The 26,172-nt window shown below is 40.5% G+C and overlaps 1 protein-coding gene across 1 annotated transcript in view; it reads left to right on the forward strand.

Moving 5' to 3' along the window:
• The first annotated feature begins 271 nt into the window (after positions 1-271).
• Positions 272-26,172, forward strand: part of WARS2 (tryptophanyl tRNA synthetase 2, mitochondrial) — a 45,246-nt gene continuing 19,345 nt past the window's right edge. The window contains exons 1-2 of the mRNA XM_069866516.1: positions 272-360; positions 23,571-23,828. Of these exons, the coding sequence (XP_069722617.1) occupies positions 307-360; positions 23,571-23,828 (312 nt within the window). The 5' untranslated portion in view covers positions 272-306. The remainder of the gene's footprint in view (positions 361-23,570; positions 23,829-26,172) is intronic.

Here is a 26,172-nt window from a genome sequence, read left to right on the forward strand (position 1 = left end):
GGAGGAGCAGCGCCTGAAGAAACACTGCTGGAAAGAAAACGCCCTCTCAAGAGGGGCATTCTGTCTGGCTTTCAAACAACACAATTGCTTAAGTGAAACACAGCTTTGGATTAAATTAAAGATATTCCACGTAACTGCTGCTTCTACCAGCGACCGCACCACGCGCCCAGCGAAGCCCTCGGCCCCGCCCACCTCCAGCCCCAGGGCTGCGCATGCGCGCTCCCGCCTGCGCCAGACCCGCAGCAACGGCGCTTCCGGGTTCCGGCCCTCTTTCCCTTCCTTACCGCCCCCGCCCCCGCCTTTGCCATGGCGACACCGAGTGGCCTCTTCCGCGCCTTGCACCGCGGGACCCTCGGCCAGGTAAACCGGCCTGGGGTATTTCCTCCCAAGCCACACACACACACACACACACACACACACACACACGTCCCGCTCGTTCCACCCTTCCCGGCCTTGGAGGCTTGGGCTGAGCCGCGCTCCTGCGGGCGAGGCCGGCCCAGCCGCCACCTCGCAGCCGGCCGGCTCCGCGCATGCGCGGGGGGCGGGGCCAGGAGGGGGCAGGAAGGGGCGGGGGCAACGTATTGGCATGGGACTTGGAGGGGGCGTGGCCATACGTGGGGGCGTGGCCTCTTTAAAAAGGGGCGGGTCAATGCGCTGGCGAGCGGGGCTGGATGGGGCGTGGTCACGTGAGGGGGCGTGGTCACGTGAGGAAGGCTGCGTGTGCGGCGTGGGGCACGGGGCACGCGTTCCGGTCGCTGCCCGCGGCGCTGGGGCCTCCGAGCTGCGTCTCTCCCGCTTTGCAGCCGGTTGTCTCCGGCCCCTCGCAGCCGTGGGAGCACACGGGGCTTAGGGGTACGGGAAAGAGGGAGGGCTGAGCCAGCGGGCGGAGTTTGGAGGCGCTGCGGCTGCTCTGGCCGTGCCTGTGGTCGTTCATGAGCTGAGGTACCACGGGGTACCAGCAGTGGGTTTTTGCTCTTTCTTTAGAGCGTAATCTTGTGGTTTTAAATGTAGAGTCGTAGAATCGTTTGGTTGGAAGATCATCGAGTCTAGGCGTACCTGACCACTGATAAAATGGATCCCTGAGCACCTCGTCTAGCCAGGTCTTAAACACCTCCAGGGATGGTGACTCAACCACGTCCCTGGGCAGCCTCTGCCAGTGCCTAAGAACCCTTTCAGTGAAAAAATTTTTCCTTATATCCAATCTGAACTTCCCCTGGGACAACTTGAGGCCATTCCCTCTCCTCCTATCACTTGTTACTTGGGAGGAGAAACCAGCACCCACCTCACTACAACCTCCTTTCAGGTAGTTGTAGACATTGATAAGGTGTCCCCTCAGCCTCCTCTTCTCCAGGCTAAACAACTCTTAGTTCCCTCAGCCTCATAAGACTTGTTCTCCAGCCCCTTCTCCAGCTTTGTTGCGCTTCTCTGGACACGCTGCGGCACCTCAATGTACTTCTTATAGCCCGAATACAGTATTCAAGGTGCAGCCTGTGTATCTGCAGGGTACATGCTCATGGCTTTTCCATCAGGAAGAAAATTCCACAGAGGTGTATGAACATTAGTTAGAGGATGTGTGTCAGCCCTCTGATTTGGAACTTAGACATGTTCAGAGGGGTGTGGAGGTGTTTTAATTGCTTAATCTATTTGGGATTTTCATAGTAACCATAAGGAACAGGAGCTCGCCCCCCATTCTATTACAAAATGGAAATAAAGGAGCAGTTGATTACATTGATCATGTTGCATTCATCACCTCTACTGTGCCTTCATGAGACCTCACCTGCAGTCCCGTGTTCAGTTCTGGAGTCCTCAGCACAGGAAAGACGGATCTGTTAAAGCAAGTGCAGAGTAGACCACAGAGGTGATCAGAGGGCTGGAACACCTCCCGTATGAAGACAGGCTGAGAAAATTGGGTTTTTTCAGCCTGTGTAAGAGAAGGCTCCAGTAGTTAAAGGGAGCTACAGAAAAGCTGGGGAGGGGCTTTTTATCAGGGAGTGCAGAAGTAGGATGAGGTAATGGTTTTAAGCTGAAAGAAGGGAGATTTAGATCAGATATTAGGAAGAATTTTTTTCTAGTGAGGGTGGTGAGGCACTGGAGCAGGGTGCCCAGAGAAGGACAGAAGTCATGGATGGCCCATCCCTGGAGGTGTTGCAGGCCAGGCTGGATGGGATTTGGAGCAACTTGATCCAGTGGAAGGTGTTCCTGCCCATGGCAGCGGGGTTAGAACTGGGTGATCTTTTAGATTCCTTCTGACCCAAACCATTCTATGATTCTATGATATTTGGGAAGATGCCCTAAGCAATCAGCCAAGTCAGGCAGGAATATAGTCAGCAGACATGTTTGTAGGCAACCTTCTTCATTAAGTTTTCTGTCTATAAATGGCTTGTCTTGCCAATCTAAGTTTTTATGTAGCTTGTAGTCATGTTTTTAAAATGCGTGGAAGAATTATGGGTCCAGTTTGTCACTTGAGGCTTACAGTGTAGGTGATGGAGCACATCAGTAGAAAGAAAAAAGGAGCTGTAATTTGGAATACCAAAGTGTAGTTCTGAAATAAAACTTTGGGATATACCATAACAGCAGCAAAGACTGACAGGAAGGCAAAAGATTTTAAAAATTTCTTTAGCTCTGTCTTCGAAGTTTCAGTTTCCCAGAGTTAATTCAGGATAATATGAATGTATTGACAAGTAAATAGTTAATAAAACCTAACTTGAGATGATTTTTTACTTTTTTAAGATATGTTAAACTTAATATAAAAATTAACTCTATATTATAAATCAAGACATACGTTTAGAGATAGATGAATAGGTGATCCACAGCCAACCATAGCTTTCTGAATATTCTATAATGTTGCCATAGACCTATACACTGCATCTCCATATGCAGCACAGTCTTTTCACTCCACAAACAATGCAGACAATATAGACTGAATGTAAGCATAATGACAAAGCTAATTGGGGTACCCCACAATCTAGTGGCACAGAGGGTACTGTCAGGAGTCTCATTTTTCCAGCTGTGTTACTTCAGTTCAGAAAAATCTAAACCCTTTAGTTCTTTTTAATTACAATATGCTGGTTTCATTTGTTGGTCAAGTGAGACAACTTAGCAGTTTTGACTGCATTTTTATAAATGAGTGGAAGGATTATTTATTAAAACAATTTGATGACAATAATGCATCATTTTAGTGAATGCTTGTTTCTCTTAGCTAAACAATTGGCTTTTGCATTAAAATCATGCTCACATTCATATATCATCCAAATCCTGAATGGCATGCTGTGTTTCTATAATGGAATTTATCCAGAATAGGTGTCAGGGTAGATGTATCTCGTGTTGCTTGTGAGGGGATATAGGATAAGTAGAAGATCAAGGATGGCTTTAAGTTTCTTGGTGTTATCTGTGCTATCTGTGACCTTGCAGCAACTGAATTCTATCTGTTACCCTCAACCATGGAGCTGTTATTCTGAGAATTTCAAGCTAAAACATACTTTAATACAAAAAAAAGCCAGTGTGTATAGTGATAAGTCTGGGTAAACTACAAGTTGCAGGAATGTTTAAGTGATTTTAGAAGTAGGATTTTTAAGGTTAAACTTAAGTTACTGAAATATGCCTTAACTTCTTATCAAGACAGCTAATAGCATGCAAATAACCTTGCTTCTGCTCTTTCTATTGAAGAGGTTGAGTGAGGCAAAGAGGGAGAAACTGTTATCCCATATTAAACTTTCATAACCGGTACTTTACTTAGTAACTGCATGTGTCCTACTAGGTGTTACTGTGAGGCATGTTACTGTTTCTGCTTATATTTTTTTTGTTTCAGAATTCATTTATGTATAAGACTACTTTGAATTTTAACCATCTAGAGGACCTAAGGAGTCTTGACATGGTGTACTCAAAAAGCTTGTTGAGTGTTTCCATTCCTTTAGGTGCCTTGATTTCATTTTGCTTGTGCACCTGTCTTCCTGGGTTTTTAACACTCAAAATTTGGACAGATACACTGCCCCTGTAATACATTTGCCAAAGCACATAACACACAGATCTTGCAAAGAAACCTCAACCCAGTTTTTATTCTTAGAACAAGAACTGCAAAGTTCCTTGAAAAATATTGAAAGGATTTGTATACATTTATCTTTCCAGCTAATCATAGTGGCACTTTGGCATCCCATTATGTGTTCTAGCAAGTAACCTCCCCTGCCTTCATTCCTCTAGCAAAGGATTCTGGTTTATCCTGCATCATAGAGAAATCTGCTCTGACCAGACTTGGCTCTGTTAAATTTTAATATTCACTCTGGCGTGAACTTCTTTGCTATCTCTGAATTGCTCATCAGATCAAGATTACTCATCAGACACTTTGTCACCTTCTTATTGTTACCTGATAACTTTTAGATGTAATAGGTCTGAGAATGTGCTTCCTTCCTATTATTTTTTAAATGCTTTCATCTAAAAACAAGTAGCCCAAAGTTAGTGTTGGTTATGTAACTTCATACCAGTCAGCCCCAAATAACAGCAGTAATTTATGTTGTTTCTCCAGTTTAAAATTTTACAAATCCAATATGCTGTGGGCTTGTGCCACTTTGCTGTTTCACTTTATGTGCCCCGCTATGTCTGACTGGAAAGCATTGCTCTGGAATTGGAGTGGTACTTAAGTGCTTCTTCGAAAGATCTGAAGGAAAACCTGGCTTCCTGTTTTGTACTGCTTCTGTTGCCAGGCTGGACTTCTGATTATTTCAGCTATTATAGCAGAAAGCTTGGAACACGTCATGTATTTGCTCTGCATTAATGAGGAATATTCAAATTTCAAGCTTGAAATGTGTTTGTTTTCAAGCTTGAGTAGTATATACCTACTGGCAGCCTTACAGTTTTGATGTTTAAGCATTTGATACTGCATCCATAGCTATCAGAAGATGTAATTTCTGTGTTTCCAGCTTCATTTCACTGTAAAGTACAGTTCATCATTACCCTTGATTTATCATGCTGTGGAGAAGTTCCTCTATGCTTTTTGTTGTATGTATTCCTAGTACACAATCAGAATATGAAGTGATAATATATGTGGTTACAAAGAAAGTTTTGTTGGATAGATTTATTATATTTTGGGTATCTTGACTTTGAAGCTTATTTTCAAATTGTTTGTTTTACTGCTCTTCAGGTGTCTCTAAGCTCAGGTTATAGGAAGTCATTTCATCATGTCTGTTTCTCTGATAAGACACTCTTAAAAATGGCAACCAACAGGTACTCCAGGGAATTGCTGATAAAATTCTGAGAAATCCAGCTATGGCATAACCTGTCAGTAGGAAAATTGGTGTATGACCCGATAAAATATGAATTAGGTTTAGTACTGTCAGCACAACTCTCAAAGTTGTTGCTATCAATGTTATTATTAAAACTTACTAAATCAGTCATCACATTGTGTCAGTTTGTGAATTTCAGGGGTTAACTGTTACATCAGTATCTTCAGCTGTTAATCTCTATAGTCTCACTGTGCAAAACCAAGTCATTTAAGATCGGAAGTGGCCAGTGGTCAAATCCCAGTCTGTGCAGACTTTCTTTTCTCCAGTTCAGACCTTCATTCCTAAGTGTAACAGCTGCTGTTGAAAAAAATCTAAGTAAGTGAATGAAGTAAAGATAGCGATTGTTTGTGCTTAGGTGATTAGGGAAGAAAATCTTACCTGTCTGCAGTACTACCAATGCCAGTCACAAACTGCAGAGCATTTCTGTACTGGTGTGAACTCAAGCTCTTGGACCAACCAGGGCATCTCTCTTTCTCTCAATAATGGACTACTGATGTGTTCAGAGAGGAGCCTAGGCAGCGTTGCATATGCTCTGTTCAGACTCTGATCTGTGTAGCTCCTGCTACATAGTATGTTTGAGACTTGCCAGAAGATACTTTACTATCTTCACTGTTACCCCAGTGAAGTAGAAGAATGATGTGGTCTGGCTTTTGATTGCAGTCTTATATGTCATTAGATGGCTTTCCAGGCTCCCGGCTGGAGACCTGCTTTTAGATGTTGTTTGCCTTCCTGAAGAAGTCAGGAGTCTTTGGCACCGTTTTTTCTTTTCCAGTAGCAAAGTTATCACTATAATATCTATGTTGCTTTTCTTCCTGAGAGCATCTTTTAAAGAAAACATTAACCTTCCATTTCACTGCCTTTTCTTCTGCCCTGGTCTTCCCTCTTCAGCAGGTAAGACTTCCCTGGCCTTCACACATGATTTACTACAATGGCTGTATTGTTGCTAAGCTGATTTTGATATCCTACAACCTTCGCTTCTTGTCAGCTTTCACAGGAGTCTGATGCATTGGAATGTGGATTCTCTTTTTCCTTTATATGATACTGAACTGCATCTTCCAGCCACAAGGACTGGCATTTTTTAACACAAAATACTTTCCTTTCCTCTTTGGTGCTAGAATTTGGTGGTGTTTGTTTGTTTGTTTTTCTTGCACCTGGAGCTGGATTTGCTCTAATGAAACTGAGGACAATGAGTCTAAAAGGCACTGTTTGGGTCATACAAAGAGAAGATTGGTTTGAATTCCACAGTCCCAAGGATGCTGCTTCTACCTCGTGGTGAATGCTGCATAGAAAACAGATCAGATGATTGTTCAGTCAGGACCACTACAAGTACGAGACCTTCAAATCCAAGGAACTTAGCTGCAGGACATTTAGGAAAGATTTAAGTGACTTGAGAGATGCCTTCCAAATACAAGTAGCATCTATGTGGATTTGTGTGTAAAAATTGGTAATCAGCCTGCCTTCCTTCCTTCCTTCCTTCCTTCCTTCCTTCCTTCCTTCCTTCCTTCCTTCCTTCCTTCCTTCCTTCCTTCCTTCCTTCCTTCCTTCCTTCCTTCCTTCCTTCCTTCCTTCCTTCCTTCCTTCCTTCCCTCCCTCCTTCCTTCCTTCCCTCCTTCCTTCCTCCCTCCCTCCTTCTCTCCCTCCCTCCCTCCCTCTTCCCTGTCTCCCTCCCTCCCTTCCAGGTTGGAATGGAGATCTTTCCTAATCAATCTTTTGCTTTTATTTTAATCACTGAATAACTTTTGTTTAACCCACTAGGGAAACTGACTTATCTTTCAGATAAAGAATTGGAAATGTTCTCTGTGCCAGAATGAAACCATTAGCTGTGTATCATTTTCAGAGCTGAAGGGAAGTTAGTATGCAGTAAGAATACACTCAGATTTCCACGCAGATTTACTAGACCTTCCAGCTGTAGAGAGACTTCTCCTAATCTGCCTTGCTTAATGCCTTGTCTCTAGTGGATTTTGGCCACTGCTGTAGTTGCACAGGAGAGACCCCCCACTGTAGACAGAAATGAAGGATCTTTGAGGCGTGAACGGGTCCTATTCATTTCCGTAATGGAGTTCTAACAATAAAGTCTGGCAAATGTAGATTGTTTTAGCAGGAAACAGCCCTTTATTCTGGCATCTTGGCAGGGCTTGGGTAGAATCCCACTATTCTTTTCCCTGCTGGCCCTTGCCTTGAGTCTCTTGGCTGAGCCTGTTTTTTTCTGTAGAGGGACTTCTGTTTTTATTAACTTGTTTTTGTACAGTGAGTTTAATGAAAGATGCTACTCTGGCAGTCCTGGATGTTAAAAGTTTTGTGTAACTTTCTCTCGTGCATATATTGGATAAACATACTGTGAATTGTAGCAGATCACCTCTGTCTCTAGACCACAAGCTGGGGGTCTTGGTTAATGCTGTTTTGTTGGCAGATAGAATTTCCATTTACTAATACGGCAAGTGCTGTTCTAGACATTCAACAATTACTTTTTCCATGACACAAGTTGTGGTTTATGCTGGGACTCCAGGGTTAGATGAACAACCATTTTGTGGAGTTGACTCAAATTACAGCGGAATTAGAAGTTGAAGTGAAGAAACCCCTAAAATTAAGTCAGCTAAGTCACCTTAGATCATATCTTTTTTGAGCTCTGCTGAGTTTGTAAGTAACAACTAAAATTGTTTTCCTTTTGGTTATTTGAGCCCTTGACTGTAACAATACCATTCTTGGAGTTCCCAAGTCAGACAAATCACACAACAGATTTTATCATTTTCTGTTGTATCAGGCAAATCTATGCATCCACTCGACAGGATCAAACACATTTTTGTCGCCAGAGACGTCCACCTTGAGAGTTTGCAGAAGTTCACTGCAATGGAAAGGAAATGATCCAGTGGGTCTCTTCCAACCTGGTTATTCTATGATTCTATATGTGTATTTACACATGTGTATGTGTATGTGTATGAATATGTACATACACACACAGACAAATATACAATAAAGTACATGAGATCCAACACAAGAATACCAGGACTAGCCCTATAGCTCGGGAGCCAAGAGTGGGAGGGGAGAGACAAAGTGATGTTTATAGAATATGTTCTAGCCTGTCACAATGAGACAAGGCTCAACTCAATTGTTTCGCTCACTACGCCTGGACACATGTTCAAATATAGATATTCTCTTACCCTCAGCTGGAAAATGTCAGTGTGCAAGAGTGACCAGTGAGGTCACATCAAGTGCCTTGTGAAACTGAAGAAACCCATGGCAGAGACTTCTCAGTTATTGACAGAGACTTATAGTGATGAGAACCCTAAGATCAAGTCAGTGCTCAAAGGAACCTGTTTTTTGTCTGCAGAACATGTTAAAGTAAAAACGATGGAGATTCTCAACAGCCTTTCAGAAAATGATCTGTGGAATGGCCTTGAACATTGGCAGCATGGTATGCAGCTGTGTGTCAACTCAGAAGGGAACTATTTTGAAGGTGATTGTAGTTGAATATTACTTGTTAAATAATAAGTGTTACAGACACAGTCTCTTTTTTTTTATGTTGGACCTTGTATATACTTTTTTGTTTACTTCATCCTTGTGCTGAAATGTAATGATACCTGGGTTTTCATAGTATTCTTCTCACAATCTCAATGCAGAGCTATTAATCTCATTTGGAAGGTTATTGGTCAGCATTCAAAAAAATTGAATTGTTAACATCTTCACAACTTCCTTGGATCACCATCATCTTTTTGGCTTTTGCCAGGTACGTAGTTCTGACTTTGGTATCCACCATATTATCTGTGCCTTGGAAAAAATAGAGCAACACTACCATGTTAATAAAAGATTCCAGGCTTCCTGGTGACCTCACCGAAGAGTCACATCACACTATTTCTGTTGCTTGCTTTCACAATTGTAAATAATATCACTGTTCTTTGGCAGCAAGATTGCTCAATCACCTGTTTTGAGCTTATCCAGCATCAGGAACAGTCCTTTTCAGGGATTCTTCCCTTAAACCTAGGTCTCGTGGGTATTTACTTTTCTGCTTATAGTATTGCCTTTTACATTAACAACAGTGAAGAAATATTGGAAGGTATAAACTTTGGATGACAGAACCACGTTATGCTACCTTTCCTAAATATAATCATTTTATAGCCACATCAAAGTTTCTTTCAGAGTTGGTCTTTGACTTCTACTTGAATTGAATTATCCCCTTGCAAATATTTTTCTTGAAATCACATACTTGTCAAGATGTGGAGAGGCTTCACTTAATAGGCATCCATAGGGTGCTTTCCGTTTGTGTGGAAGAACAAAACAGTTTCAAACATTTCAAAGCCTCTTTGTTGCTTGTGTAAAGGGAATGAGGGGTCCAGCCCTCTGAATTCCTCACTGAATCTCATTTTGCATCTCCACTGGCAACAAATTAGTCCATGGAATTGCCGACACCAAGAATGAGTACACATTCTGTTCTTCATATGCTTCCACTATTTTATTTGCTTTTTGGGGTTTTTTTTCTGGAAGACATCCACTTTTGAGGTCTTTGCAGAATTAAAGCAAAGTCAGCACTTCATGTGTTTATCCTTAAGCCATGTCAGAACAAGCAAAGGTGCTGTTGCTGCCTTCAGAGGAACGTTTTTACGGTTGGCCATGCAACATTGATTTTAAGTCTCTAGTAGAATACTTGCCAGCCCTCAAAGAAAAATGAAGTATTACACATTTCTGAGATACTTGCTGTACAAACAGTCAGCTTCTTTTACACTGATGTACTCCAAACGGTGCACCCAAATTGAGCGTTAGTAATTTGCCTGCTTTCCTGTGGGCCAGTTTGAATAATACAGGTAAGTTAGCAAGGGAGATCTGATCTTTATAACAAAGCAGTGAGTGTCACACATTAGCTAGGGAACTTTTCATTTGGTGTTTCATGACTCAAAGTGTGTAAAAAGCAGGACTGCAATTACAGTATGCCGTGACTTGCATGGCATATGCTATGGCCATTCTAGTCTCACAGGTAATGTTCTATAAACTTCTATGCACTTTAGGTCTTAAGCATGATAACCTTTAATTGTACTGCTACAAATCCTTACCTGTACTGCTTTTGTTTTTACATCCCTTAGATGTTAGTGACCAAGGGGCAGACTGCTTTTTAAGTGGTGTTTTATTGTGCCAGTGACTGAGGATGCTGGTCCACGTTAGATAGCAGTCCTACAAAAACTTCATCTCACATAACCAAAGAACTTGCTCTGCATACAGAAAACTTCATCAGTTGTAAACTTAGTCTGCTTGTTCAGTGGGAGTACAGTACTCTCATCCTATCTTCAACTCAACCTTAGATTAAATTACTTAGGAGGAGAATATAGCTTTCATTGACCATTTACTTTTTGTGGTCAGTGCTTGTATCTAAACTAGGGCAACACGATGAGCTTCTCTGACCCTGAACACATGAACATGCCTTGGCTACATCTTTGAGGCCAACATCAGAGCACAAAAGAACATTTCTGTCTTTGTTGCCCTCATCTCTGAGTATTGTCTGTCTTGAGAAAAAGGTTTTAAAGTTCTGTAGAAGTCCCCGATACAAGTATGATTATTATATCTAAAGTACTTAAATTGGTAGAATTCATTTCAGCATAAGAAGAAGGACCAGCTGTAGTATTTTCCTTGTGCATGTGTGTACCCTTAGGGAATTTACTGACACTTCCAAGTCCTAAGTTCCTCTCAAGAGCCATCAGGTGGTTTTAAAACTTTCCTTTTCACCTGAGGTAAATTTCAGGCAGTGACCACAAGGTGAAAAATTTTAAACAGCTGTGTTAATTTTGGCCTCAAGTGAAACGAAGCCAACTTTTCCTTGCTATAGGGAATTGCCAAATAAAATAATAGAGAGGAAATGAACTACTCTTTGAGATTCTAAGACACTATTCTGAAGAACCATTGTAATTCCAAAGAAAAAAATACTTTTTAAAAAACACCCCTCCAGATGTAAGTCAATAGTCTTTGCTTATACCCCATAGGGCAATCTTGGTAGTAAGCAGGCTCCTCACTTGAACAAAAAGTATAAAAAATATAATAAGCTCCCTTTCAGCTAGAGATCAGCAACGGAGCAAGAGCAATCAGAAGTTTTTAAGAAATTCAGATACTACTGTGATCAAAACCAAAATTTCTTTAATTTCTCTAGGAGGCAAGTATTTAGTTACGGGGACACTCTTTAACTTTTTGTTTTGTTTTGCTTTAAGATGGTGATGGTTTTGGTTCTTAAATGGTCTCATCTATTAACTTAAAATCACATCAGCATTCCATATATCAAATATGATATATTTACTGTGAGGGTGGTGAGGCACTGTCACAGGTTGCTCGGGGAAGTTGTGGGTGCCTCATCCCTTGAAGGTGTTTAAGGCCAGGTTGGATGGGGCTTTGAGCAACCTGATCCACTGGGTGGTGTCCCTGCCCATGGCAGGGGGGTTGGAACTGGATAATCTTTAAGGTCCCTTCCAACTCAAACCATTCTATGATTCTATAAAATAACCTGTATTTAAATTTTAGAACTACAATATCCTTTTCCTTACATTTTGGCTGTAACACATGTATCTTGTAGCAAAATGAGTGCTAATTCTTCACTTGCTGCTATCAGTTTTATTCTATTGAAGCAGTGTACATTTCTGAATGTGAATATGCACCAGTTTACAAGTATTAAATGTCAGCTCATATTTCACATCTTTTGACAACATGGAATGTTTTTCCAAAGCATGTCAGTGTTCAGCTGCTACTTGTGAAAAGGCCTCAATTGTTAAATTTTGTTAAAAGCAGGTTGAAAGACTTGAGTCAAGAAATTCCATGAGATCTAGCCTATCTAAATAGACTTCTAATTTCTCTTCAATTCTCTTTGGTGATCACACTTTCACCTTAATCATGCCTGTATAAGATCATAGGCTCAGAGCACTAGAAGAGACCCAACTGGAGGTGATCCGGTGCTCCCTTGGCCCAAAATAAAAATTAACTGCCCCTGCATCTTTATCAACTCATCCTGTGTGTTGGGTTTGTTTGGGGTGGGTTTTTTTGCAAAAGAAGCACTCTTCTGAGATATTTTCTTTTTCTTACTGTTGGAAAGTTTTCTTCACATCTGGTCTGAATCTTTCTTACTGCAACTTAAGCTTATTGTTTCTTACACTATTAAGCATGGTCCCAAAAGTCATATGTAGAAGACTACATATTTAAAGCATGTTTAATACTTTGTCTCTCCACAGTCTTCCTTCTACTGGACTAAACCTTGGTTTTTTCAGCCTGTCTTCTGGTAGTTTTATTTCTGGGGTCTCTCATTGGGCTTGATTGTACTTCTATGGCCTCTTCCATCACTGGTTTGAAAATGGAACCTAAAACCTGTTCTAGTGCTCCAGCTTGAGGCCATCCTAATCCTGAGCAAGATCAGCAAATTGGTTTCTGTCTTCTGGATTTAATCCTGTTCATATATTCCTGTGCAATTCTTGATGTATTTTAGGAGTGTGGTAGGTTTGCAGCAGCACAGTACTGATTCATACACGCCTTGTAATATGTTACAAACACTGTAACTGTTCTGCAGTTGTTGCCTAGACAGCTGTTCTCCTTCCTGTGTTTGTGCAGCTGAGTAGTCCTTTCTGTGTAGAACCATGCATGTTTGCCTGGTAAATAGTATCCCATTTTTTGAGCTATTTCTTTATTTTGTCCAGATCATTTTGAGCCCTTATCGTCCTTCAATCTTTGTGTCATCTGCAGTTTTAATGAATACTCTATTACATCATCCAGATTACTAAGGAAGATATTAAAATATTAAATAATACTGGACCCAGGAGAAAAACCTGCAAACCTGTATTTGGTATGTCTCTCCACAACCACTGTAAGCCACAGTAAGTGCTGGTTTGGGTTTTTTCTGTCCCGTTCTACCCTGCCAGCATGTATTATGTTCTAGGTAACATTTCTCTAGCTTGTGGAAAACTGAAGTAATATCAGAACTTAATGAAAAGCAGGTTATTCAGACATGAATAGTTCTTGAGAAATACTGCTGTCTGCTGTTTATAGCTGCAATTTCTTCTGAATTCTTTATTTGTTCCTGTATTTTTCCAAGAATCAAGTTTAAACTCACTGGCACAGGGTAACTCCACTAAGGTGAGATCTCAGCGTGGAGCATGAGGTTCTCTGTTCTCTCCCTGGCCTGCTGCTGCTGTTGCCACTGTGCTTTCTGCCAGCCCATGGGGCTACAGAGGGATCAAGAGGAAGGCAGACCTGGTGGGTGCCTCGAGAAGCTGTTTCCAGAAGGCATCTCTGCCCTCAAATTTTAATTGTTTGGTTGCTGCTGGTTCAGCCACATTGTTCAACCAACAATAAACTAATTTTTCTATGGATTTATGTCTTAGGGGGTGTTCTCCGTAGTATAATAAGTCTGTGTCTCAGCTCCCTCTTCTTTTGCCTTGTGTCACCTTCTACAAGCAATGCCTACGGTACCGTAACTATCAAATTTTCAGCTTCAAGCATTGTGTGCATCAACTAATGGATTTGAAGGCGGCACATACTGAACTGGCCTGACCTTCATGGCTTGCCCAGCTAGCCAGAATGTTCCTGCTGAAGCTTCAGCAAACTTAGCTTTCATTGCAGCCTCCTATCAGTGAGGCAACTAATTTGGTTTATCTCTTAGCACCTTGCTTATGTGATAGTTGTAAGAACATAGCATAATCAAATCCATTACCCTTTCGCTGAGTCTGGGTGAAATGGGCTGATAAAGCCTGCAGTTAATGTTTGTGGCTAGGTAGTTTGGTTGAAGAAGCTTTATGCACAAGCTTAAAAAATGGAAGTACGTGGTTTGGTAATAGTGCAGGGTTAGGGCTGTTAGGCTGCTGCCTGCTTTGGGCTGTTTGAAACCATTAGGAGCAGTTCTGTGCAGGCAGACCCAGTGCTTGGTTCCTTTACTGACTGTGCACAAACCCTTCCCACTCTGTCAAGTGTCATCCCCTCTTCCTGCCCTAGGACCTCTGCAGAGTATTTGAGCCAGCTCTTTCTCCTTTGTAGACCACTGACTGCTTAGAAACCCCTTAGCTATAGTTTGTATGACCTGTTTCCTTCAGCATGGGAGGGAAGGGTCCATGAGCTACCTTCTGTTCCGTAGCAGTGTGAACTGCAGCAACCTGCTGTAGATAATCCGTGCGTCTGTCAGTACAGCTGTCACTAGCACATCGAGTGGCACGTGGAGCTCATAAAGGCAAATGACAGAATATATTTGCGGGAGGCAGCGTACCACATTAAAGGATCTGTTTGCTTAGTCATCTTTAACAAGGCAGCATGAGAGGGCAGCCTAAACCAAATGCAGTTATACTGTATTCTTTTGCTGGCCCTAGAGGGCAGAGTTAAATTTATAGGGTGGGGTTAGTAGGTACTATAAATGTTCCTTTTTTAAATGTGTTTCTCATTTTAAATATAAATATTAAAATTTTACTTAAGTTTAAGTATAAATGCATTTGAAATTCAAGAAAGGGTTACCAGACAGTGCTGTTTAAATCTTAATTTATTTCAGTTTCTGAGCAACAAGTTAATCCTTTCTCAGAAGCTATTTATCTGAAAACTTGCTCTGGTCTAAATATGTTTCTTTCTAATTTAATGTTAGCTCTTGAATCCTTAATTTTAAGGATTAAGCATGATGAAATAGCATATGTACCATGTGAATATGATGTATTGAATTACTAGATCAAGATAAACATGGCTTAAGGGTTTCTACAGCAAGTTTGCAGAGAATTGCTTAAATAGCAATAAATGAAGCAAAGTCTGCACTACATAAACTGCTTCTAAATTTCCCTTTTCCTTCACTTTTTTTTCCTGTCTCTAGTAATATTAACACTTAAATTGTCCCAATTAGGCTTTAAAATTTATGTTTTAGCTAGTAAAATCTGACCTGTCTGGTTTCCCTTCATTTTGCTGCTTAATAACTGGCTGAAGACAGGTTTGCTAAGCCAAGATTAACAGACAAGCCTATCATTTTAGCTACGAGAGCTTTGAAGCTGCAAAGTATTAATGAGGGAAATAAAAAAAAAAAAAATCATAGGCAGAGGAAAAAGATAGAATAGTTAGGGACTTCGGTCAGCCAAAGAATTTCTTTTGTTTCTGAGGCTGAGGCAAGTTTTTGGTCTTGGGGTTTTTTTCTCTTCCCTTTTCGATCCCTGTTGGGAGGGTCTCCATGTTTGAAATTTCAAGTTTTCCAGTTTGTGTGTTTTACTCATGTCTGTATTTGCTTAATGCTGCTCTTTCTTCCCTTTACTCTCACATTTTCTTTTCCTCTGGCAAATTTGAACTTCCTTCAGTTTGGGACAGCTAGGGCTAAGCAAACCGCCAAAGATAAAATTATAACAAGAAGAGCAAAGTCTGTGAATGATCCTTTGCTGTTTCCTGAGTCATTCCAGTCTCATTAATCAGCCCTAGTGCTGTGGAGGCTGTGTGGTGTGTTATGTCGCCAGCACAGCAGCTTCTCCGTCCCTTTCCCCCACCCCCTGCGTGCCTACACAGTGGGGAAAACTAGAGAGGGAAGCCATCAATCTTCCCTGTCCTAGATGTCAGCAGTGATTCTCCTGTCGACTTCCTGCTCTCTCCATCGTGCCCACCACCTGTGTTTAGAATTAGCTCTGATGCTGCAGATCTCACTCAGCTCTTCACCTGTCCCGCCCCGACTAAATAGCTGTTAAAATAAAGCAGAGAGGCTAAATGTTCTAGCATGTGAGTAGTAATCACCGCTGTGGGTTGTGTGGTGATTTCTGTTGCAGCTGCTCTTGTACTGCTGCTATTCTAATACTGTCATAATTTTCTGTAGTGAGGGTTGGTTTTTTAGGTCTAAAATGTCTTCCTTGTGTTTCAGCTGAAAGGTGAGCTTGTAAGCAAGTCTTAATTTGATGGGAAAATGAAAATATGTATTAGATACATTATAGATAGAGGCATAAGCCGATCTCACGTCAGTTAGCTGGCTCGGATAGCTTTGTTATGAACAAAGTACAAAGAAATTAATCGGTGTGAAGCCTTCTCCTTACCTTCTTTTAGTCAAAGAATGCAATTAACAAAAGACTCTTTGGAGGGTGATTTTTATACCTCTATATCTGGCTAGACAGGTTCCTGAAAATATAACTGTCAGTCTCCCCCATCTCTGGGTAAATTGAGAAGCCAAGATGTACAACTTCTGTACTTCTAGGGCAGGATCAGTCTTGTGGGCTTGTATAATACACCTAAAACAGACTTTAACCACCCGAGCTTTAATATATACTTCTATGTAATTGTACAAATGTTCTCCTAAGCAGTCCTGAGAACTCCCTGTCTGTTGGCAGCTTTCTCCTACCTCCTTGACTGGATGCTACCTTTTTTGGTTTTAAAACCCACACAGAGTTGGAGGTGTTTATAAGGTATAAGGTGTCCTTATAGTTGTAACTTGTCTGCTGTCATTTCAAGTGTATGATGACAATATTTATGTGGAGTTATAAAGAAGAAAGGCTCTGAAAACTTAAGTCCTATGAATATTTTCACTTGGTTTTATTGAACTCCTTTGTGAGGTGGAGGAGCTGTATTATGACTGATTTTACTACATATTTGAGAAGTAGTTTCTTCGTGATCATGCTGGGCAAATACATGTATTCAATGGGTAAATACTTAGAATCATAGAATCATAGAATAACCAGGTTGGAAGAGACCCACCAGATCATCGAGTCCAACCGTTCCTATCAAACACTAAACCATGCCCCTTAGCACCTCATCCACCCGTGCCTTAAACACCTCCAGGGACTCAACCACCTCCCTGGGCAGCCTGTTCCAGTTCCCAATGACCCCTTCTGTGAAGAATTTTTTCCTAATGTCCAGCCTAAACCTCCCCTGGCAGAGCTTGAGGCCACTTGTATTCGACCCTAACAGAATTCATAAAGTTAAACATGAAAAGTAGTCAGGATATTAAGAACTGGCTAGTGACATGGGGTGTGATCTGCATGGATCTTTTCAGTGTGGATTGTCAGCACTTTCAGAGACTAGAATTGGTTTCTTCTTTTGAATTAACACAATTTGAGGCTTCCCAAATCACTAGTTACCTCTCAGAATAGCTGTACTTTGTATCCATGGTTTGTGTTACAGTATGAGGAGAGTTGCATGCCTGAGTTTGCCTTGAGCTTATCTTGCTCAATTTAAAAAACAACAACAACAAAAAAATCTTCCTGGTAAAGTCTTAAAAGTCTTTTAAAAAATAAAAACAGAATGAAAAAGTTTAACTTCCTGTAGTTGTAAAGGAGGCAAAGGTAGCTTCTTATACTAAAAATCAAAGGGACGCTTAGATTTTAGTTACAGGGAAGGAGCCCTGTAACTCTATGGTCAGCGATACAATGAAATGCTTTCAGCAGTGGGGTTGTCTTTTGCTTTCCACTTGATTTTTATTATGCAAAAACAGTACTAGGTTACGGTTAGTTGTACACTTCCATGCTTGTTTTTAAAGGAATCTTGAACTCTTACTTTCCAGACTCTCTAATGTCTAATTTTTAAGATAGACATCTTTTCACAGATTTTTCTGAAGTAACTATTAATGTTTTAGTTTCAGATTTTAAGCATGTAAATGTTTTGCCTGGTTAGACCTCTTGTTTTTTTAAAGATGTCTTGTAGTTATTGTATTGTTTAGATATCAATTAGATATCCCAGAGTAATATGTACTCAGATTGTACAGATGTCTAAATTAGAGGGTATTAATATGGAAAATTTGAGTCATCTGAAAGTGATAGAATGAAATAAAGAAACATTTTTAATAGCTGCAGATGAATTAAGGCATCTTGCTCTGGAGGTTGCAAAAAGATTTCTAAACACAATTGGAAATGCAAAATGTACAGCTACCAGCTACTGCATCACTGCTCCTAGGTTTTAGTGCTGCTGAAGGTCTTGGAAGCTTCTCTGTATGCTCTTCAACACCCAAGAGTCTCCTGTGTGTGCTTTCTTGAGGTGTCCATTTTAATCCCTAAAACTGATTGTCCACCTTCTCCAGGTTTCCTAGAAATAGTGAAATGTGTTTTCTAATACAGAATGGCTGACCATGCTTAATGATTGGAAACAGTTTCATTACTAAAGGCAAAAACCAAACTGAAACTCAATCTAAAGTGGCTGTATTTTTTGAGTCCCTGCTTCTTGAAAGAATTTTTGCTTTGGTAGATTGTTACAATCATAAATTTTAGGCAGTTTGCATGTTTCTTTTAAAGATTCGGTGGCCCTCAAATATGTAAGATTCAGTGGTCTTCAAGTTACTCTGCCCATGTTATTAATAACATGAGAAAATTGTGTATTATACATACATTTCCATAGGTAACTGAAGAGCATCAAGTTGTCTTTACTAATATTCTTCATAACAGCGTGCTTGTCTAATTGAAAGAATTTTAACACCTGCTTTGCTCTTAAAATAAAGCTATTCATAATAGTCTTTGGAAGACATGCAGATAGGATTTCCTTAGCTCTAGCACTTTTGGTGTGTTCTCCAGTTCTGGCACATTTGTCTCATGAGCAGAGAATGGGTGCGTTTTTGACTGCTGAATTGAGGCCTTGACAATTCTAGCTCTCCTGACTACAGATGGGGTGTATGAGAAAAGCTCTGCTTGGGCCCAAGAGAGCAGCGTTGGATTTTGGAAACTCTCATGTTTTCCAGTATACCCTTTTGCACTGAAAAATTGATGTGGCCCTACTGCAAGGTGACGAGGCCAGACTGCAGCCTTCCTGCTTGGGGACCAGAACATAATGCTTATTCCTGATTATTTAAGAGCATTTGGATATTAACAGTTTTTCAGTACAAGAAGCAGCAATTATTCATCTCATCATGAAAAAGGAGGTTAGGAAAGAGAACACCTGAACCTTAATGGGTTTTGGGCCAAGCTTCATATAGAAATGCTGCCGCGAAATGCATTGTGGTGTTTGGAATTGCCATGGAGAAATCTTATTGGGAGAAAACAAATAATAAATGTTAAAACATCTGTCAAATACCGTGCTTTTAACAGGACTGAAGATTAACATGCAGCACTACTGGTGTAGGTGCACACACCACACAGAGTTAAACATACGAACAGCAGGCTCACACTGTGCTTACTAGAGATGTCTGAATGAGTGAGTGCCTGTGGGCGGGAGCTGCATGTGTTGTGGCTTTCACTCTGCTCCACTGGGAAGTCTTCACTCCTTTTGTTTTTATCCTTTTCCAGCTCCAGTACTTTCGAGCACACAGCTCCCATCCCCTGACCTAACAGCTCCATTGAAGTGCATTCCAGCCCCATGATTTCATGGTACCAGGCAGAACTCCCCTGCCACTCTGCTATGCTGCCCGCTGCTTCTCACAGGGTGAACAAACAGGGAACATAAACTCTTGCCAAAGGAGCAATGTTCTGTGTATATTTTTAGTGCTAGAAATCCAGGATTCATTTAAGGATGTTTTGTGTGGGTTTTTTTTTAATACAGACTTCTGCTAACACAATGGAATATTTCATACCACCCTATTTGCTGTAACATCCCATGCTTTAAATGGAATCAAAGGAGTTAAAGATTAAAGACTTCTAGTCCACTGGTCCCTCAGCTGAGAGTAGGTTTGTTCTTTGTAATATATTAGCTAGTATTTTGCCCACATGCAGCCTAGCTCAGTTTTCATTATTGGATTTACTTGATTCTGCAAATTCCACGCTTAGGTGAAGTAATTGCTGAGCTTAGACTCAGTATAATGCTGCTACTGTTTGTTTCTCATGTTTAAGTTGGTATTTATTGCCCATATACTGAACATACCTTTTATAAGTAGTTGCTTACTATTTGAACATAAAAGCACCATTAAAGATACTGTGCTTGCTTTCACAGGTATGCTCCTTACTAGAGAGACAGAGAACTTTGTTGTCTCTTTATGTGAAACTGTGTCCATTTTCCATTGTACTTGTGTGTTTCCTTTCCAACATGTCACCAGATGCTAGCTTATGTAGTATTGCAATAAACCTATCTTATGCTTATTGTTACACTTCAGATATTTGGAGTTTGTACGGAATGTGCATATACAGTTTGTGTTGAGGCACTGATGTCTTGTATTGGTGAAAACCATTGTCAGACTGCTTATTTAAATGTCACTATTGCATTGTACCATCTATTTGAGTATATTATTGAGTAGGGGACGTAATTTTAACAATACATCCAATATAGAATCATAGAATCATAGAATAACCAGGTTGGAAGAGACCTACCGGATCATCGAGTCCAACATAATCTACAAAATGAGCAGTGATCTGAGAAGGAGTAAAGGCAGGTAACAAACGCGTTGTGGGAAGCATATGAAACCAGGACTGCAGCTGCAAGGAAATGGAGTCTGTGGGACTTGAAGACTGGTGAGGTTTGTAGACAGAACTGTTCTCCGCAGGCTTAGGGTGCCATCTCTTTTTGGGTCAAGATAGTGGCACGTGAGCTGATCTGTGCTGACTGCACAGAGATTCCTACCTTTTGGTGTAACAGATCCCAGGGGATAGAGCTGTTTCTGCACTGAACTATCACTAGTTTCGGGATCCCAGAAAAAAGAATCAATAATCAATCAGGATACATTTCAGCTGATGCTATCTTGATCTGTACTGCAGCCGAAACATGTAAGTTTCTTTATCATGTTTTAACATGGTCATCCCAACGTACTTTATTTCATGCGCATCCATAGTGGATTTCTAGACCACTATAAAGTTTCTTAGCATTTCTAACAGCACACGTAGGAAACATTTTATACGAAGTCACTGTAGTCAAGGCAGCAATAGCTTCCTTACTATATAGCATATACTCTATTCCTCCTTACTCTTTTGTAAGAGTAAGTGCAATAGCTCTTCTGGGAAGCACAAGTGGAGTAAGGAAAGAAGATAGGAACATGGGAGGGATGAAACTATCTGATAAGAAAATGGAGAGTAAAGCTGTAAGAAACTATAGTCTGTGTATAAAAGTGTGGTTAAACAGGCGTATGAATGGGCAGTGAAAAGCAGGAAGCTCTGCGGGGGAAATAATTGTGGGAGGGAGCATCAGGATTTGAGCTGAGTGAGGGGAGACAGGAAGATGAGAAGAAGATATATGGTCTGACAGACAACCAGCTGTTCTGGGATCCCTGTAGGGGCAAAACACCATCTTAGTGATCATCTATTTATAGCCTTGTTTTCTTGTTTTTCTTGTTTTCTCTGGTGAAGGGCAGAAACATGGGAAGCAAAAGACAAATGTTATGCCGATAAAGTGGCTGTTGCATTGCCCAGTGACTGCTTGCAGTGGAAGCCTAGTGAATCCCAAGTTTCTAGAAGACTTCATTTATGGGAGAAGACTCCCATTTATCATGGGATTCTGCATGCCTCCTTCTTTAGTCACCACCTGGCCTTTCTCAGTGTTAAGAAGAAGCTGGCTGCAGTCCTTGGGTCAGGTGGTAGTTTAGTGGGAGGTGAGAGGCATCTACGAGCGATGATAAATGCTCTGATGTAGATTCCTAGGAAAACAAGGGATCAAATGGCAAGCAAGGAATTGATTAGCATAATTCCGGTTTTGTGTAATGGAGGAGATGGGCATGGCTGGTCAAGGACTGGAGCACAAGAACGGGAAGTTAGAATTGCGGTTGGAAGAAATGGCCTGCTTGTCATTGCAGTCACTGCCCTGCAGCTCCTGTGCTGGAGGTTCTCCAAAAGCACGTAGAAACCGACTCAAAAATATACCTAGAAGTCAAGAAGATATTTGAGATGAGGTGAGGAGTTACCACCTGGACTTAAATGTGTAGGTATTTGTATGAGCAGGAGAAACCAGCACAGGTGCTAGTCCAAACCTGCTCTTACCTGTCAGCACAAATACTTAAACATTGGGTAAGAAAATTGTCTTGATTTAAAAACCAGGCTTACTTTGAAAGCAAAGAGAATTTTTCAGCAAACTTTGAAAGAAATGGGCGAGGTATTTGTGAACTATAAATCATGTTTAAGAAATAAAAAGTCTTATTCCACTTGGAAGCACTTTTATTAATTTTTTTGAGTCTGAATCAAAGTGAATTATGTCAATTTGAAGTCCCTTTTTAATAGTTAAAATAATGGTACTTGGCCTTGACTTTTGCTGCCATTTTGTATGGTTTCACAGTTGTGTGACATTTTTTTTCTCCCTCATACATCTGTAAGAGTTTCACAGAAATTAAAACAAACTACACCAGTAAATAAATTCTCTCCGCTTTTAGATGTTGTCTATAATATTTAGCAGGAAAAAAAATCATGCAGCCAGAGGCACAATGAAGTTGATGATCCTGCCGCACAACGGAGTCTGAGAATTTTTAATTTGCAGCTTTGTGACTGGGACTCCCTGCTGAGGTTGGTGGGACGCTCATTTATAAGTGGAGCAGTCTTGCATGGTCTTGCAACTTGGCATGTAGCAGGCGTTTTCACATAAAACATTGCTGAGTTACTTCTGAATATGGTGGAATTCTTTGGAAAGGTTTGGGGAGGTAATTGATCATATGCTGACAGCTTAGAGCTTTGAGAAAATGGTCAGATGAGGGGCCGGGATGCAGGAAAACAAACTTTCCAACATGGTAACTGTCATTTAGCCGAGCTATACATGTTTTAAACTTTTTAATCTTTGCTTACAGCCTCTGCTTCTTAATCAGTTTTGGCTGCTTCTCTGTGAAGCCACTTCACATGTTGACATTTTACTGGTACTGATGCATCCATGGTATTCCAGGTGTCATTTTGAACTATAGCACTATTTTTTGTAGAACCCTTTTAGAAATTTTACTGCTGCCAAGTTAAGTAGTTTCAGAACTTCGATAATCTCCTTCATTATTCTTTGACCTAGTCCCAGTCAAGGGCTATGCTTCTTTCAGGAATCATTCAAAATGTTATTTGCAGCCGGCAAAGTAAGACTTCAATGTTCATGAAAGTTATGATGGCAATCTACTTGGATATTGCATGTGTTTACAACAAAAATGTTTCATTGTCTCTACAAGATGATTCTAAGTTTCTGTATCAGGGTGGTTAATGTACTAAAGAGAAACATACAGCTATGGCATAAAAGAAAGGATGAAAGAATCGCCCACTTGGTTTCTGAGATCTATTTTTCACTGATGTTGTTTACAGCTATGTTTGTTTGCATATGCAGCCTGACAGCTTAAAATTACACAAGTTGTCAGCCTCTCTGCAATAAGATAGAGTATTTTCACTGACTTACTGCAGTTATTTTTAGTCAGTCCTAAGGTAAGGTGTACATTAATACACTAATAGGAGTAGAGAAGAGACAGGCACAAGTGAAGCTTTATTCATGACTTTAAAATACAAAAGAATCTATAAAAAAAAATCAATTGTTAACTTTACCAATGCTTTGTAACAGAGTGTGGTCATGGATCGGATTTTCTCTGGTATTCAGCCAACTGGGACACCTCATCTGGGTAACTACCTTGGAGCCATTCAGAACTGGGTGAACCTGCAGGAAGAGTGCAACTCAGTGCTATACAGCATTATGGACATGCATTCTCTCACCATGCCAAAGGAGCCAGCTGTCCTGCGCCAGAACATACTGGACACCACTGCTGCCATCCTTGCCTGTGGTATTGACCCAAAGAAGTGTTTCTTGTTTCGACAATCACTGGTTAGTGCTCCTGTCACGTTAGAGTTGTTTCTCATTAAGTGGTTTTCCAGAAATATTAATGAATGAGCATAGCATTAGAGAACTCCTTAATCATCTTTATATTAGTGGTCTTAGAAAATGTTAGCTGTGTTGGATTTCAAACTTATCTCTTGCAGCTGTTTTGAAGTGGCTGAAACCGTGATTGTGAAGTCTATTTTAGGATAAGCATGTTTTAGATTCCCCAAGCAGAGCAAGAAGCTTTTGTGGGGTTTATGAGTAAAATACTGAAAAAACCTGTTAGGAAAGCATTAAATTAGCTCTCTCAGTGTCACTTTAGTAGAAAGGTTAACACATAAATGCATAAAAATAGTCTGTGCAATCATAAAGGCAAGTGAAATATGTTTTTTTGTATCAGCACTTGCCACTCTAACCTGCCAGCTGCACAGTATCTCCAACAAGTGATTACCATGGTAAGTTTTGTGTCAGTTCAATTGTAATCATTATGGAGTTTGGTCTTCTCTGAGGTTTTTTTCCTTCTTCACTCAAACCTCCTTTTCATATGCACCTTTTTCCACCTGAACTGGTAATTCATGTGTGAAATATTTGCTTTTTCTGTTGACCACCCCAAGGGATACTAGCCTTACCTTCCTACTTGGCATATGTCAACCTCATCTTATTGCATGCAGCAGTTTCCTGGAACTCAACTTAGTTTCTTGCCTGATTAACTTTCTGTTACTGACTCTGAGATGGCAAACTTCTGTAATTTCCCACGAAGCCAGATGTGTCATAGTTTCTGCTCTTGTGAAGACATCTTTCAATGGATGTCCAACTTGCAACAGAGCTGCAAAGGTGCACAGAGTGTGAATTTTATCACGGCGAGATGAAATCATGCTATTGCATTCCTTGTTTGAGCATGATCTTTACAGACAGCATTTCCTGTGGTGGTCAAACTGCAAATGGCAGTAATAGCTCCATATCCCTGGTGGATATTGAAATCATGAAGACAGATAACTCTTCCTGCTTCACTTTTCCTCTGTATTAAAAAACCAATCTAAATAGATTAGTTCAGAATTCTAGTGGAGCTATGTTTAAATTATTTTATCCTTTGTTTGAATGTGTTTATCCTTTCAAATAAGTTACCAGCTTGGGTTTTAATTTGACTCTGACCTAACTTAATTCACATTGAGGATGACATTAACTGGAATAATCTCAAAGTGATTTACAAGCCATTGATGTGGTAAAAACCAGTCTGGAGTTTCCTTTTGTCTTCTTTTCAAGCAACTGAACAATTCATTTAGTTACAACACAGGATCAGTGACTAGATACACAGAGAGGACTCTTCAGCCTAGAAGAGAGATGATTTGCAGTTTATTGTAAGAGAGAAATAAAGTAAAGGTTTGTAAGATCACAAGTGAAATGCAGAAAATAGATACAGAACAACTGTTTTATCCACTGAAGATCATGAACTAACAGGTATCAAAATAGATTCAGCACAAGCAAAACAATGCTGCATTTCATGAAGTCCCCAATTAGGCTACGGAACTCCTTGTTACAGGATACAGCACATGCTGAGATGTGCATGAGTTCAGAAAAGGACTCAACAAATTAATCTGAAAAGTCTGTGATGGACTGTTATATACCTGAAGTGTCACCTCTGCAGGAAATGTTGCAACCACGTTTAGGAGAATATCTATACTTTTCTGTACTTACACTTTTTTCTGTTGATTCCTGTCAGATATGGATATTTGGTCTGTTTCTGTGTTGCTTTTCTTATGTTCTTATGAGTCTAAAAGCTAAAATGCTGCTGTTCCAGGTCTTGCTATAGCAAACACACAGGCTTTCCTTGAAGCCAGCGCATTATCAGTGAGACTTTTACATTGCAGTCAGCCACAGAAAGCATTGTTTTGTCTTTCACGGTATAATAATGCAGAGATTGAATCTTGAGAAAGTATCAGACTCAAGAAATGAAGGACTGTAAATGATGCTTCTACAGAACCAATACAGTCAACAATCAATGAAAACTTTAGATAGCTAGACTTGAAAAATATTCAGCTTCATCATACAAAAGCTTCTACCAAATATTATTCTGGTTTATGTTACTCTGGTTAGGCTGGCCTCTATTAAATAGACTACCTTTTATTTTATTTTTTCTGGATGTCCTTATCTGTCCTCTAGTGTGTTTGGGTTTTTTCTTACCTGACCTAAACCATTAAGTATTTCCTTTCCGTGGGCAGCATCTAATGTCTTGATCCATATTCTTACTAATATTTATCACACATATACCAGTGCAACTTTCAGGAGTGGCTAGTTCTAGTAGATTTTTGTAAGCTCATTGTCACACTGCAAGCAGAAGAACTATTACAAT

The sequence above is a fragment of the Phaenicophaeus curvirostris genome, chromosome 1, assembly GCF_032191515.1.
Source record: "Phaenicophaeus curvirostris isolate KB17595 chromosome 1, BPBGC_Pcur_1.0, whole genome shotgun sequence".
Taxonomy (NCBI): Eukaryota; Metazoa; Chordata; class Aves; order Cuculiformes; family Cuculidae; genus Phaenicophaeus; species Phaenicophaeus curvirostris.